We start from the raw sequence: 14,606 nt of genomic DNA on the forward strand, positions 1-14,606 counted from the left end.
AATATCTTGAATTTACAACCACAAGCATGAACCTACAACCACTTAGAACCCTACAACTGCAAGCATGTCCTCAGCTCCCTCTACTGCCTAAGCCACAGACATCACATGATTACACTTGAAAAAAATCCTTTCAGATTTTAATTTGAAGCCCCTTTAATTAATGAAAAATTTTAAAAAAGTTAAATCGCAAAGTCCTGCCTCTTTCTGGGAACAGGAAACTGTAACAAGAAGAACAACTGCTAGAATAATACATAAAAAGACATCTGGATATGCAAAATGCAAACTACATTATTGCTCTGCAACTTTTAGCTGTTCCATAATTCATGTGGAACCTGAAGCCTAATTTTATCCTGAAAAAAACCCTAAAAAAAAAATTCGGAGGTTTTTAATGTATGTGATTTCTCCATGATTTCTCGGTCAAATATAGTTAGCTTAAAATTAGCAAGGTTTTTTTCCTAGAGCTGCAGGTTTCAATCAAGATACACCTTTCCTTTCATGCATTGGGGAAAAAAAAACTTATGGAAGACAACATTCCTTTGCTGGAACAAAATACATCCCAGTGTACTCTAATGAAGCCTGTAATGACACTTGTCCAAGCTCATTACCTTTCCTAGACTTGCACAGTCACTGCCTGACAGTAAATATTTCCAGTGATTAAGATGATGAAGAACGCTATGAATTATCTGTACAACACATTGATCAATAATTGCATTTTCTCCCTAATTAAAAACAGCAAAGAGAAATTAAACATGCAAGGAAGTAAATCTCTGAAGCCACAGTCGGGCAGGAGAGGCATTTGACTTGTGTCTAGGAACTCAAGCAGCCTGGGTACCATTTTCAAAAACTACTCAGAAATTTGACACCTGGTGATTTTTCAATGATATCTTAAAAAATATGCAATGCACAGTCATTTCTTAGTAAAAAGTGCACTTAGCAGACTGCCTTGAAGTAAAGAAGACAAAATGACTACAATGTAATTTGCATTACAATCAGAGAAATACCTCATTGGAGCCAAAATGATTTTATTTAGTAAAGAAGAGTGCAGCTTTTTGGTGACTTTCAAGCCAGTCCACTCCACTGCTATTGATGTGACAAGACATAATACGATGCCAAGGCAGCAGAGAACGCTGAAAACTTTTGAATATGGAGAATGGTCAAGTTCCTAAGAAACAAAGAGCAACACAATTATTCACTTTAAATTATGTTTAAAAATTATTGTGAACACACATGCACAAGAGCGAAAAAATGTAAGAGTATATCCTTTTTGCTCCCTAAATTAAACTGTCCATGATTTAACCCATCTAAAGTCATAATTTGTTATCCTTTGGAGAGGGAAGTGTTCGCATGAAAATAAGTGATAAATCAGAAATTTTAAATCACAGAATACTATAAAAAGCCTAGGTTGCTGGGAGAATGCAGCAGTACAGGGAAAAGAAAAAGAGAACTATGATATCAAAATTACTTTAGAGACCCAGGTTTAGGTAAATCAGACTAAAATACAATAAATCTAGCAAAAGGAGAACAACACACCAAACTTAACTTCGTTTTACTGCACTGTGTATGCAAAAATGCAGTGAGCTTCAAAATACTCTGGAGTGGCTTTTTTATAGAAAAATAGCACACTGCATACAAATCTTGGAGCAGTGGTTGACATTGGGAGAACACCCCCCATTAAATCATCAGAGGAAGGTGAATGAGGCAGTGCCCACCATGCACTGGGAGCAGTTTTTTGTCTCTGGCTCTATCTTGATAGAAATGGCGTGCTCGGTCCAGAGTGCCAGGCAGTAGTCAATGGCCACCATCACCGTGTGCTTCAGCAGCTGGGACAGGAGCAGCAGGGGCAGCAGGAGGATCCCTGCTGCACTCAGGTACTTGCCACAGGCTCTCCACGGCATCTTGGCTCTCTGATGCAGCACTGAAGACAGGTTGTCTTCATCATCACTCTCTGTTACTTCTTCTGCAAGGTGCAAGAAAAAAAGGACAGCCATGCTGACATACATATTAAAGGGACTGGCAAGTGGCAGCTACAAACCAAGTCTTACCAGCCAGGATAAAGAGTGTCTTTAAGGTGAAATTACCTGCTCAGGCCTGCATGTGTTAACCTGCTAAAGTTAGTGGTAATGCACACTGAAAAATTGCAAAAAACCTCAGCACTTGGTAATCAATTTCTTCAACCATGTTTTTGCAGTTTGAAAGTACTGGCTTGATAAAAACCAGCTGGAATCTCTTTCCTATGTAAAACCTTAAGCAAATGTGTTTAGCTATTGACAGGTGAGGTTCACCCAGCATATTGTTTAATATAATTCTTCACTCATTATTAAATCATATTCGCATATAAGAAAAAATCCCAATAGTCTGGAGGAAAGGATGACTTGTGAACGCTTGCAATCACTCTAGTCCAGAGGTCAAAGCAATGGAAACTGCACTCTTATAAATCATGACCCACATGAAAAATGATTTGTTCTCTTGTCAGTTTGAATGGTGTTAATTCATTCTAATGTAATTTAGCTGTGAAACAGTAATATACTGGCAATGGGCTCAAAGGGTGCCCTTTACCTTCATCCTCTTCATCATCTTTCAGCAATGCTTCCCGGGAATACATCGTCCTCCGGAGATTTGTTCTTTCCAAAACAGGGTTTTCCTCAATAGTTGTTTCCTGAAAAAGGGGCAATTCATGTATTTTTAACCAGAGAATTAATACAAAAAAAATTACTAGTTGTGATAAAATTGTTTCCACTCAGTGAAAAATAGAAGTGGGAATCTCGCAGCAGGCAGCCATAAGTGATTGATTTGCTACCTCCGTGTAAAACCAAAGGACATAAATTAGATACCTAACATTAATTTCAGGTTGTCAATCCCAACCCTCTTGGAATCTCAGCTTGGACAGTTATCCCAGAATTAGTAAGAACTAAGACTACTATTGCATTCTTCTTGTGTTGTAAGTATGAAAGACAAAACATCATCATTTAAAGAACTTGATATAGGCACATCTGAAAAGCTTCAGCCCAAAGCAATGATTGAATTCAGGTATATTTACAAAACCAGTAGTCAATACTAGCAAAGCTTTTCCTAAAATGGCCCTATTTAATATTCCTTAGGGAATAATATATTGACAGGGCTTCCTATCAAGAATGGATTGGAACAGTATCAAGGAAATATGAGATGTCCAGATGAAGGAATTTATCTTAAGAGATAAATAATAATGGTAACACTAATACTACATTCATATTAAGTCAGACATCACACACAGCATGTCAATTGGTGTTCATCCTTTCAAACTAAGACACACAAAAAAAGATGTTTTCTTGCATATATTGATTGCCCTGCCCATCAAAAACCTTCTCCAGCTCTTGGTCTTGTCGATTCATTAATGTCTTCCAGTGTTCAAAGAGCTCAGTCTCTGATTTCTGAATGTCCTTGAGTGTTCCTTCTCTCTGGATGTTACCATCTTTCATTGCAATTATCTAAAAAGTCAGAAACACAAGTGGTGAGATAAATAGTTGGGTATGTCTATTTATTTTAGAGCTATGTTGCTGTGCTTTGACAGGATTTTCTCTTTTCTTAAATAAATAATATTTCCACAAAAAAATCTGCCTTCTAAAAAGACAGTGACATTATCTCTCGACTCTATCCCTTTCATTCAAGATGCTGAAAACCCAGAAACTTCCTGCACTCTGTGTTTTCAGAAAAGGCTGCTTTTAAGAAAGAGGAATGGGATCCCTGTTGGCAGACAGGGGGGCACACTACTCTTCCTAAACACAAGTCATTAGCAAGATAAGATTTTAGAGCTCTCTTACCTCTTAAAAGGAAAAAGCTTTTAGCAAGACATTGAGTGCAGTAGGTTTTGCCCTCATTCAGGCAATTAGATATGAGCATGATGGCTCCTTCTCTGATACCATGGACTGATAAGGAAGAGCTAGGGAATTTGAATCCCTAAAGCTTTAAAAGCATAAATAGTGGACACAGTTTGGAAAAGGAAAATACATATGCAAGACAAAGTCTGCAGGGAGCAGTTTCAGGTTTGTGTCAGTGTAACTATGTTATACACACAGTGTAACTATGGCCACTCTGGATCTGACAGGGACAACTGGAAAATGAGGCATGCAGATTGCAAACCCACATCATTAAAAATGAGTTAATGCACTATTTATTTTTCTCTCTCCCTGGAAACTAAGAAATTTCCAAGGGCAGGGGGTGGGGAAATAATCTATTCTGTTTATTGCTAAGAATTTACACCAGAGAGAAGGTAAAAATAAAGCAAACAAGGATCTTTTTGTGATCAATTTATTCAGGAAACCTGCAATTGGACTGAACCTTGAATTCTTCTGAGGGTTTTGTTGAAAAGATTTAGGGGGACCATGACATATACTTCAAACTATATTTTTATTTAAAATTTCTTAGTAAAATAAATATTCCCTCCTCACTCCACTGGGTAAGAATTGCTAAGGATTAATGAAACTACACTTAGGGAAAAAAACATGAACTATTTTGTAATAAATATTTTTTAATTATAAATCATACAAATCATTCCTTTGCTACCATTTGAAACAGTATGTTTCATAAAAAAATACACATCTAGAAGACAATAAAAATAAAGCAGTTTTTGTACATCTCATAAAACACCAACATTTAGAAATGGGTCTTACATTCACAAAGAAAATTAAAACAATTATACTGATGAAAGGCCACAGCTGTATATACTTTAAAAACAATTGCAAATATGTAATAATAAAAAAAGTTGTTAAGATGGACCTCATAGGGAGGGAAGAAAGCAGAAAATTCCTGTACCCCAAGAGACACTAACCAGAAAACCAGAACTGTGTTGAGAACAGTGGTAACTCTTAAAGATAAACAACTGAGGGACAAGGTCAGAGCAGAGACCATAAAGGAGAAATGCTGCCCATGAGAAACCTGATCAGAACAAGATGAATGTCTATCTGCAACTTTATACCAAGCCAATATGAAGCTCAGGAAGCAGCTGAAATATTATTATTTCTAGAGACCAGGAAACTGCTGCTATAGTCTGTGCAAGATGTGAAAGAGAGAAGTCCTGCTAGGAGGTATAACTGCAGTCATCAATCACCATGGGCAAGGAGACCTGGGATGCTGGAGAACTGCAGGACTAAGTGCAAGGCCAATGGGAACCAATGAATTAGAAAAAAAAAGAATCCAAACCCCTCAAGATTCCTTCTTCATCTTTGACATTTCCAATTACAAACTGGTATAGAAAGCATACCTCCATTTTTTTTTTTTTCTGTAAAGTAGAAGATATAAAAAAGAAACCTAACAGAAAAATCAAATACAAAAAATTTCTTGAAATCTTGCCAACACACAAAGGACAAAAATATTCTTAATACCCTATATACTAGTATTAACCACAGGGAAATACTGGGTTTCTCCTTTTATTTCCATACCTCTAAATAGCCACTTGCATGAATGCATCTTTTCCTTTGATAGCACAAATTCCTAGTAACATCCCAGCAGAGGCAAAGGTGTTAACTCAAACATTTCACTGTTCTGAGATTTTAAAAATTAGCTAAAATTTTCCAATATAACTAATATTTTTGGATACTCAGTATATTTTAAATGCAACCTGCTTTCATAAGAGTATTAAGTATCAGCTCTACAAAAATCCAACCTATTTAGGCATTCTAAGATAGGAATCTCAAAATTACAGCATCCCTAACTGGCTAATTTTCAAAAGATCTTTAGTATACTTCTTCTCACTAAACTATTACTTGGTGGAGAGATGAAATGAAAGCATTGTTTGCAGCAAGACATGTTCCTGCCATGTTGTTGCCTCCTCAGAAAAAATGGGAAGAGGTTCCTTACCCAGTCAGCGTGAGGCAAGTACTGCAGCTTGTGAGTCACCAGCACAATGGTGCGCTTGTCCTCCCGCAGCATTTTCAGGATCCCTTCTTGCATGAGATGGTCACTCAGGTGGATATCCAGGGCAGAAAAAGGATCATCCTGTCATGAGGATAAGGGGTCAGCTTTTGGAGCCAGAACTTACGGGATCTCAGGAAACTGACAGGTTTTAATACCAGTAAAAACAGTTACATCGACATCGACATACAAAAGAGGCCATCAGATCAAAATTGTGCTGAGGAACAGCAAACAGAACACCAAACCTTCAACTGTGTTTTTGTTGGGACTCAGAGGTACAGTAATGCCAGCTGAGTCAATGCTACAACTCTTTGGGGTTTTCTGGGACCTGCTGCTCTCCCCAGATGTGTTCATGGCCCACACAGCTGGAGAACATGGCTTCTGTCAGGCTCCAGGCAACTCTCCAGTGTAGGTCTGTGGCAGGTATTGTATAGCTGCTCCAGGGACAGGGACCATATTTCTGTTTCCCTTGTACATCACTGCTTTCAGACTCTTTTTTTTATTCACAAACCAATACTCTATTAACAAAGAATCACCAAAAAAATCTCAAAAGGAGCAATATTGATCATTTCCATGACTCAGCTCAGATGTTTGATTTGAGACCTGGATTATCTTACTGAATCAATCAATTATATGCAATTCATTTAGGCATAAATTAATCTCTACCATCTTTTAGCAAACTTGTTTACCTAATCCTATTTTTATGGAATCACAAACCTTGTGATTTGATATTTCTGCTTGCAATAGCGATACTGGCTGTAGGATTTACTTAGAGTTACTATTTCATACTATAATATTACACTAAACCCAGGCTTTTAAAAATCAGAAATATCTGAAATCAGCAGTAAGATAAATACAACCACTTAGATTCTAATAAACCAGAGCATCATAACATAAAGCACTTAGAAAGTGCTTTTGAAACACAGTAACTTCATGATCCAGAATTTTCTCTCAAAAGTGTGTGTTTAACTGTGTGTGCACTGTGCTTGCTGAGCAAGGATGTTGTCAGCTCTGCTGCTGCACTCCTGTGACCTGGCACAGACCTAAACATCACCTATATGACATTTATACTTGTGAGAGTGAAGTTCCATAAGCATTTCTTTACAACATCAGCCTTAAAAGAACGGAGCATTTGCCAATATTAACATATAGGATTCCTGATCATTTAAAAAATATTAATAACTAGAAATAAAGTTTATACTGGAAATAAAGGTGGTTTTACATTATCAAACCATAAGAGAACCTGCTGCTATTAGCAGGTTATTGAGTGTCCTTCACAGAAGGACAAAAAGGGCAAAAACCAAGTTACAGCCCAATAGTGGATCTGCTGATTTGCAGCACCTCACCCAACTGCTCCCTACTCTCCTGCACTCTGATCTTTGCCTGGAAATGCCCTACACAAGAAGCAAGCACAGATTGATCAGGGAAAGGTCTAAATAGCCTCCTTTTCTTTTAGGGGTGACATCTAATGTGCACAGCTTTTCTAATCCTCCGTGATTGATGTCTCAACAGCTGGATTCAAACCTTCCAGAAAACGGAGCTACAGAAGGAAGTCCTAAATTGGACAGCCAGCAAGCTCACTACAAGTGAGTGTGTAGGATGCATCTGTTTTCCCACCTGTGAAGCTGCTAGAAGCTGCTGCCACTCTCTTTCTATAGCTGAACCTGGGACAGGATATACAACAGGCAGTTCAGGGTGCAAAAGCAGCTTAGTTCGCTGCAGAAAGGAAACACGCCAGACACCAGACAACATTAATTTTAGGCCTGAGACAGCTTATGAATTTCATGAATACAGTTGAAACTATTACATTTCTAAGACCCAAAGATAAAAACAGGGATCAAAGCGAATTTTCAATATACTGAGAGGGGAAGCATCAGCATTTCAATGTGCAATACCTATCTGTCTGCCTGCAGCATTTACAAAATGCTTCCTACCTGCAGGCTAGCTGACAACAGATATAAAATACACAGTGCACATTTGGCTTGGCAAAACACAATGTGCAGTGTGTGACCCATGAAATACTCTAAATGAAGAAGCATCTCCTGCATCTGCATGGAGCATAAACAGAAGGGCACCTACTCACCAGGAACACAACATTTGTCTGCTGGTAAAGTGCTCGTGCCACGCTGATACGCTGGCGCTGCCCTCCAGACAGATTAATACCCTGGAGATAAGCAGGAGAGAAACAATCAGACAGTTAAAGAAAACATCAACTGATTATTCATATTTATATTCTGACTGGATTATCCATAGCAGACTTTTCTGGGCAGAGAAACAAAGAGAAATTTTTCCAAAATGTGGGTCTTCAACGTATCCCTGTGGTGTTTTAGGGGGCATTTAGGGGGTTCTTTTGTTTGTTTGTGACAGTGCCAGTATATGCTAGAGTAAATTGTTTACAAATCTGTGACTTCTGTTTCCTTTCTTGTCACTCCCTAATCTTCCCTGATATGATAAAGCCATTGACTAAACACCTGCCCTTCTGTAAATGAAAGGGCTCTAAAAAAAAATCTATGCATTATTATTTATTCTTATGTTACTTCTAAAGAAACCAAAAAATGTCCTGTTAACTCAGGATATCTGCAATAGCAGCTGCAGAATAGTCAAACATTCTGATAGCAGCACATTTAAATCATTGCACCTCACATTAATGACAGTGTTTCCATATTTACCAAGCAGTGAGCTTTCAGACTAATGACCCAAACACACACTTAACTAAAAGATTACCTTTGTTGCCAAATAACCTGTAAGATTTTAAGAAGCAAAAAAATAATAAACTCCCCTCTATATATTTAAACCAAAAATAGAAGCCTGTAGCTGTTTACTGACCCTCTCTCCAATCTGGGTTTGGTCCCCGTGAGGCAGAATGTCAATATCAGGCTGGAGGGAACAAGCATCAATTACTGCTTTGTACCTGTGGAAACAAAAAAGGCAACAAAATCCACACAGATACTGCTGGAGAAGCACATTTCCTACCTGCAGAGGAACAAAACTTAACCAGCTGGAAAAAATCACATGGTGGAAAACATATTTGTTAGCTACTAATTGTTCTAATGGGATCTCTCTCAATCACAGGCAAGTAAGTAATATTTCAGCTAAGAAAAAGGATCTTAGGTCAGCTTCCCAAATAAAAATGTTAAATAGTTAAAGCCAGGAAAAACAAACGTAACTTCTTCCAAGGTATATTGCTATTTTTTAGCAGTTGTTTTTCATGCCTAGGGCCTTTATTTCTTGTTTCAATATCCAAGGATGACAGAAAAAAAATGAGTATAGGATGCAAATACATAGTCAACTACTTTTTTTAAGGGTGGGGGAATGGAATACCAGCAATTGATTGTAAATATTTTACAACATCTGGTGGGCATTTATACTGAATAAAAAGGCAGTCCATTAATTCTTTACAAACAACACTCCCACTTCCAAACAGGTGATGTCCTTCCAGGAGAGGAAAACTAGTCAACCAGGTGTGAGAATACTGCATGCTAAACAAACATGGTCCTTGGAAATGAAAACATTTGTACACTTGAGTTCAAGTGAGACAAACCCTGTCCCTTGTGTCACTCAGGAAAAACATGGTCAAAGGGGGAGATTGTCACGTTCAGGCAGGTGCAGTAGGTTTGTTCCTACAGGGAGATGGGCACTCCTGTGTGACTCACATGACCCCAATATTTATGGAAAAGGGGAGTAAAACACAACAGTGCTGGAACCTGTTACCTCTGTTTGTTAAAAGAGCTTTCAAATGTGATATTCTCTTCCACTGTGGCATTGAGCAGCCAAGGCTTCTGCGATGCATAAGCTACTGCGCCTCTTTTCCTGGGGAAAAAAAACAAACACAAGAGTTCCCAGCTTACCAGTGCAACTGGTGCTTTTGGAAACCATTTTCTTGTAAATGAAGAAACTAGTAATAAATCTTCAAGAATATTTAATTTCTTTCTTTAGGACAATTTCCATCAAGGAAATACATAAACTGATAAATTTCCAAGAGAATACTGAAACTGTTTACCCAACTGAATTTCCCTTTGTTCCCTCTTTTCCTGCTGAGAGGTGGGGTTTGGAGAGTCTAGCTTAATAAAGCTGCCTCTAGAGCAGAGTGGGTGTTAGGAAGAAAATTACCAAAGACTGAATCCCAGCTCTGTTTGGATAGATGAATAAAAAAATTTAATTGTGTAGCAGATCACTAGCTAGGCAACACATTTCAGGAGGGACACTGTAGAAAGATATTTTTCAAGTATTTGAAAAAGATCCAAACAACTCCACATATGCACAAAGGCAATTCCCTCTATCTAGAATGGGAATTATTTTTCCCATTCTAAGAAAAGAACTACAGTTAGAAAGAAAATGAGTACATTATTCTATGCCTATAAAGGCAAGAAAAGAGAACACAGACAAAAAAAATCTGCTAAATTTCCCCCAGTGAAATGGCCCTCAATGTACCATCAGAAGGGACAATTTACCAGCGACAGTCAACAGGATGTCACTCACCATGCACATATTATTTAATAGAAATTATTATTATTATTATTATTATTATTGCTATTTAAAAAGGGAAGTATCTGCCCACTAGAAAATTTGTGCTTTTGTTGTCTGTGATGCATTAAGGATCCCAGTAATTTAATAGAAATAATTATTATTACTACTATTGCTATTTAAAAAGGAAAGTATCTGCCTACTAGAGAATTTGTGCTTTTGTTGTCTGTGATGCATTAAGGACCCCAGGAAGGCAGAGCTGGGAGAAAGGGAACAACTCTTATCAGAGCAACTGATACTGTTGGAAAACTCATTGGTATATCAGCCTTTCTCCAGAAAAGGGCCAAAAGGGGATCATATGCCTAAAAGCATATCTGTTTTCTTCCTAGCTCTGAGCTAATCCAATAAAAAGATAGGACCTCTCACCCCAAACGTGGCCTTTGTCTGCTAGACAGCCAGTATGGCAGCCTATTTCTAGTTGGACCTGAAAGCAATTCAAACTATGACTTGACAAAGTACATTTTATTTATCTTTATAGGTTAAGGTCATTTGCCCTGCTCATTTTTTTTTGGGTTTTACCAAGCTTGTTTAGAAACCAAGATAGGATCCAATTTTTGTTGATGACCTGAAAAAACACACAATTCCACTCTTCTGCTAACATGCTTCCAAGTTGAAATTTATGATGGTTCACTAGAATTCAATTATGCTTTATGTATTTTCTTTAGTGGAAAATGAAAGAGAAATAGCAAAACAAAAGAAAAAAAAGACAGAAAATATCCCTTAGGCAGCCCAGGCTGCAGCTCCAAAATCTAATTCAAAGAGCATTCAGGTCTGCCTCAAGAGAGAAGCATTTTTTCAATTAGTATGAAATTTTCATCCCAATAATTGAGAAAAAATTGCTCTGAGCATTCCAAGGTGAAGATATATTCCCTTCCCCTCCTTTTCATTGCTTGAAACTGTGCCTTTGCAGCTCTTAATTCTCAATGTGACCAAAAAGTTACTGCTAATTTAGTTTTTGAAAAATAGCCGCAAAGTTTTGAGGAAAAAGCTTTTACAACTTTTGCACAAAGTGTTCTTTGGTTGAGTGAAGATATGGGCCCTGGCAATGTGATGCACTCCATGCTGAGAACCAGAACAATGTCTGGGAATACCACTTGCAGTTGGATTACATTCTGCTTTTAGGACATCAGTGAGAATTCATTACTGCAAGGAACTTGGCAACAAGCAATGAGCTTGCCAAAACTGATTACAGACTGAGGATTTAGGAAGTTCCTCTAAATTAATCCTAATTGCAAACTGACACTAGGATGACATATCAGATCATATTTTGACATAAACAAAAAGCTTGAGAGTGCTTGCAAGCTTCTTTTTCACATATATGAAATCTATTGCATGTCCACAGTACTGCTCACAGTAAAGAGACAATCTAACAATTGTTACTGAAACTGTGAGAAACTTGTGGCTAAAAATCCAGAGAACAAAATATTCTGCCATGAAGTGTGCAAGACTTGCTCTGAAAATCTGCCTTGAACATACATAAGGTTTCAGAGTTTTAGGACTGAATGCAAACCAATGGCTTAGCAGACAAAGGCATACAAGGGATTTATTCAGTGGGTGGAAGTGATTGCTTCCTGTCCCCAGACTGCATAAATAACCACGTGTTTTCATCAATGGAGTGTATGTTTTCCCCTCTGATAACACAACAGACTAACCATAGGCTCTTAATTATCACAGAAATGCAGACAGAAAAATTCAGCCTTGCAATAAATAAGGACAACCTTCCCTGAACTCCCTGGAGACTATGAGCTTTGTCTAATACAGAATCAAGCTGGTTTACCAATTATGAATGAGATTAATTCATCAGAAACAACAGTGTCAAAAGAAACAACATTCACTTCTTCGCAGCACAGGTGACCAAGCAACAGAACAGATTGTCCAGAGAGGTTGTGGAGTCTCCCTCACTGGAGATACTCAAGAACAGTCTGGATGCAATCCTGTGCAATGTGCTCTGGGATGGCCCTGCTTGAGCAGGGAGGTTGGGCCAGATGACCTCCTGTGGTCCCTTCAACCTTACTCTTTCAGTGATTCTGTGATTTTGCGAAGGCAGATTATTAAGTTTAAACAATCTCTACTTTCACATTTCATCATCCAGGAGGCCCACTACATCTTCAAGGTCAATTAAAATACAACTAGTTAAGGGACATTCATATATGCATCTCAGTGCCTTAATAAACCTACCAAATCTGAAATGTTGGCAATTATTAAAAGAAAATAAATGCAATGGAGTTAGGATTATGATGATAGAGGAAATAATACATTGCAAAGCCTTTCCTGTGTGTTTTGGGATTGCTGACTACAGTTTTATCTTGATTATTTTGCACAATTCATTAACTTCTACTATCACTCAAATTCAAATGTTCTCCAGATATGAGAGAAATGTGTACTGTTCTGTATTATCACTGCATATGCAAAAAATATGCTTCTTGTATTTTCAGCCTGATGGAAGGCATTGGAGCATTCCAGTATTGCCAGTCCTGAGCATTCAGGAAGAAGTCTTTCTGCCGTTATTAAACTTCAAGAGTCACTTGCTTGTTTTTATTTTAAATCTTGCAGTAGCTGCATACAGAGACATCCTGTTCGTCTTCTAAGGGGAAACACTAAACTCATTAAGAGCAGAGACTGCTGAACAATGTTCACAGAGTTACAGAACGACTGAGGTTGGAAGGGACCTCTGGAGCTTCCCCATTAGTTTTTAAAATGTTGTACCTGAATTCCATGTCAACAGGAGATTCTTTCTCTGGGCTGTGGAAAACAAACACAAGGGTTTAAAAATAAATTAAATTCTTTCAGACAGTGCAAGTAACATCACTATGCTATAATTAAAAATACAACAAAATGACTGCATAATAGAAATACAGCTCTTTTTATCCTAAAACTCTGCACTATGTGATATTGACCTAAAAAATGTATAGTTAAAGCCTCAGTCTTGAGAAGTGCTAAACAACCTTTGTAGAAAGCCTTCAACACCTATGAGCAAATGCTCAAGACCTCAAAAGACTTTGGCCCAAAATACTCTCTCTTCTGAGAACACCAAAAACGTTCTACAGGATGTGAGTGCAACAAAACCACCGGAGATATTCTTACAGCACTTAACTTAAAACTTACAGATTCCCAGAACATATGACAATGTAGGTAATTGTTTCATCCAGTCTAATATTCTTTCCTACTTTTTAATGCTCTTGCCATACTGTTGTGCATGTTATCTCACCCTTTGCCATCCAATTCCATAGGAGTTTCAAACATGTGAATGTCTAATTCTGATCATACTTCTTTTGTATCTTAATGGGTTCAAATGGTTTCCCTTCAACTTGACCCAGAAATTTCAGTCTCTCTTAACACAGCAAGGACTGTGAGATTTCGAAGTATCCTTTACCATGAGGCTTAGACATGAGGTACAGGAAACTCCCTCTTATACTACACACAGATGGGAGCAGCAGTTTTGCAGGACTCAGTCTGACAACCAGGCAACAAGTCTGAGAAATAAGGTAAATGAGAGAGAAGAAGCTGGAAAATCTAAAGAAAAGGCAGTGGAACAGCTGGAGAATCACAGAACCAAGAAAATATTCTGGTCAGTAAAAGCCATGCAATTTAGATTAAGTCAAGACAAGAGAGGCCATATGGCACTGCTGATTTCAATAGCAAAGTTCTCACTGAGTCCAACAGGAACAGGATCATCACTTTTACAGGGTTCACCATTCTGGAGGTTTGTGCCTGCCTCAAAGTCAGAAAGCTTTATTCTTAGTTGATTTGGTAGATATTCCCAAAATCCAAGGTAAGCTATGTTAATCAGGTAAAAATAATTTCTGTGCCAACAGGTGCACTAATCTCTTACTCTGCACACTTCCGTGTGTGCCTGAAGAATGGTAGGTGAGAAAATAAACTTATGACAGGATGTAAAAAAATGAAGAGAAGGGATATGGGGAGAATTTGCTTTAATAAATGAAACCTTTAAATACTTGATACTATTTTTCCAAGTGCAGCATAATCTGGTTCAGAACTTTAGAGAAAAATTTTCAAAGACATATCAAGATAAAATTTTCGAAGTCTCCAAATGGCAATGCTTTCATAACAGAAATCCAACTCTTATTTTCATATCTTGCATAAGTGGTTTCAAAAGTTGTATCCTGAGATAATGCTGTTAAAATATCACTGATTTTCAGAATTCTGACTCTTAATCTTAAGAACAGATTTAGAAA

At 37.7% G+C, this 14,606-nt stretch overlaps 1 protein-coding gene across 1 annotated transcript in view; it reads right to left on the reverse strand.

Annotated features, from left to right (window-relative positions):
• The window catches only part of ABCC8 (ATP binding cassette subfamily C member 8), a 74,241-nt gene that overhangs the window by 17,372 nt on the left and 42,263 nt on the right, over positions 1-14,606 (reverse strand). Inside the window, exons 18-26 of the mRNA XM_042038335.1 lie at positions 13,117-13,152; positions 9,598-9,696; positions 8,713-8,797; positions 7,970-8,050; positions 5,833-5,970; positions 3,339-3,464; positions 2,557-2,656; positions 1,710-1,957; positions 1,002-1,162 (exon numbers count right to left, since the gene is read on the reverse strand). Coding sequence (XP_041894269.1) covers positions 1,002-1,162; positions 1,710-1,957; positions 2,557-2,656; positions 3,339-3,464; positions 5,833-5,970; positions 7,970-8,050; positions 8,713-8,797; positions 9,598-9,696; positions 13,117-13,152 — 1,074 coding nt within the window. The remainder of the gene's footprint in view (positions 1-1,001; positions 1,163-1,709; positions 1,958-2,556; positions 2,657-3,338; positions 3,465-5,832; positions 5,971-7,969; positions 8,051-8,712; positions 8,798-9,597; positions 9,697-13,116; positions 13,153-14,606) is intronic.

This window comes from Corvus kubaryi, unplaced genomic scaffold (genome assembly GCF_017639235.1).
Source record: "Corvus kubaryi isolate FWS band 111438036 unplaced genomic scaffold, C.kubaryi_AGA036_p1.0 37392, whole genome shotgun sequence".
Classification (NCBI taxonomy): Eukaryota; Metazoa; Chordata; class Aves; order Passeriformes; family Corvidae; genus Corvus; species Corvus kubaryi.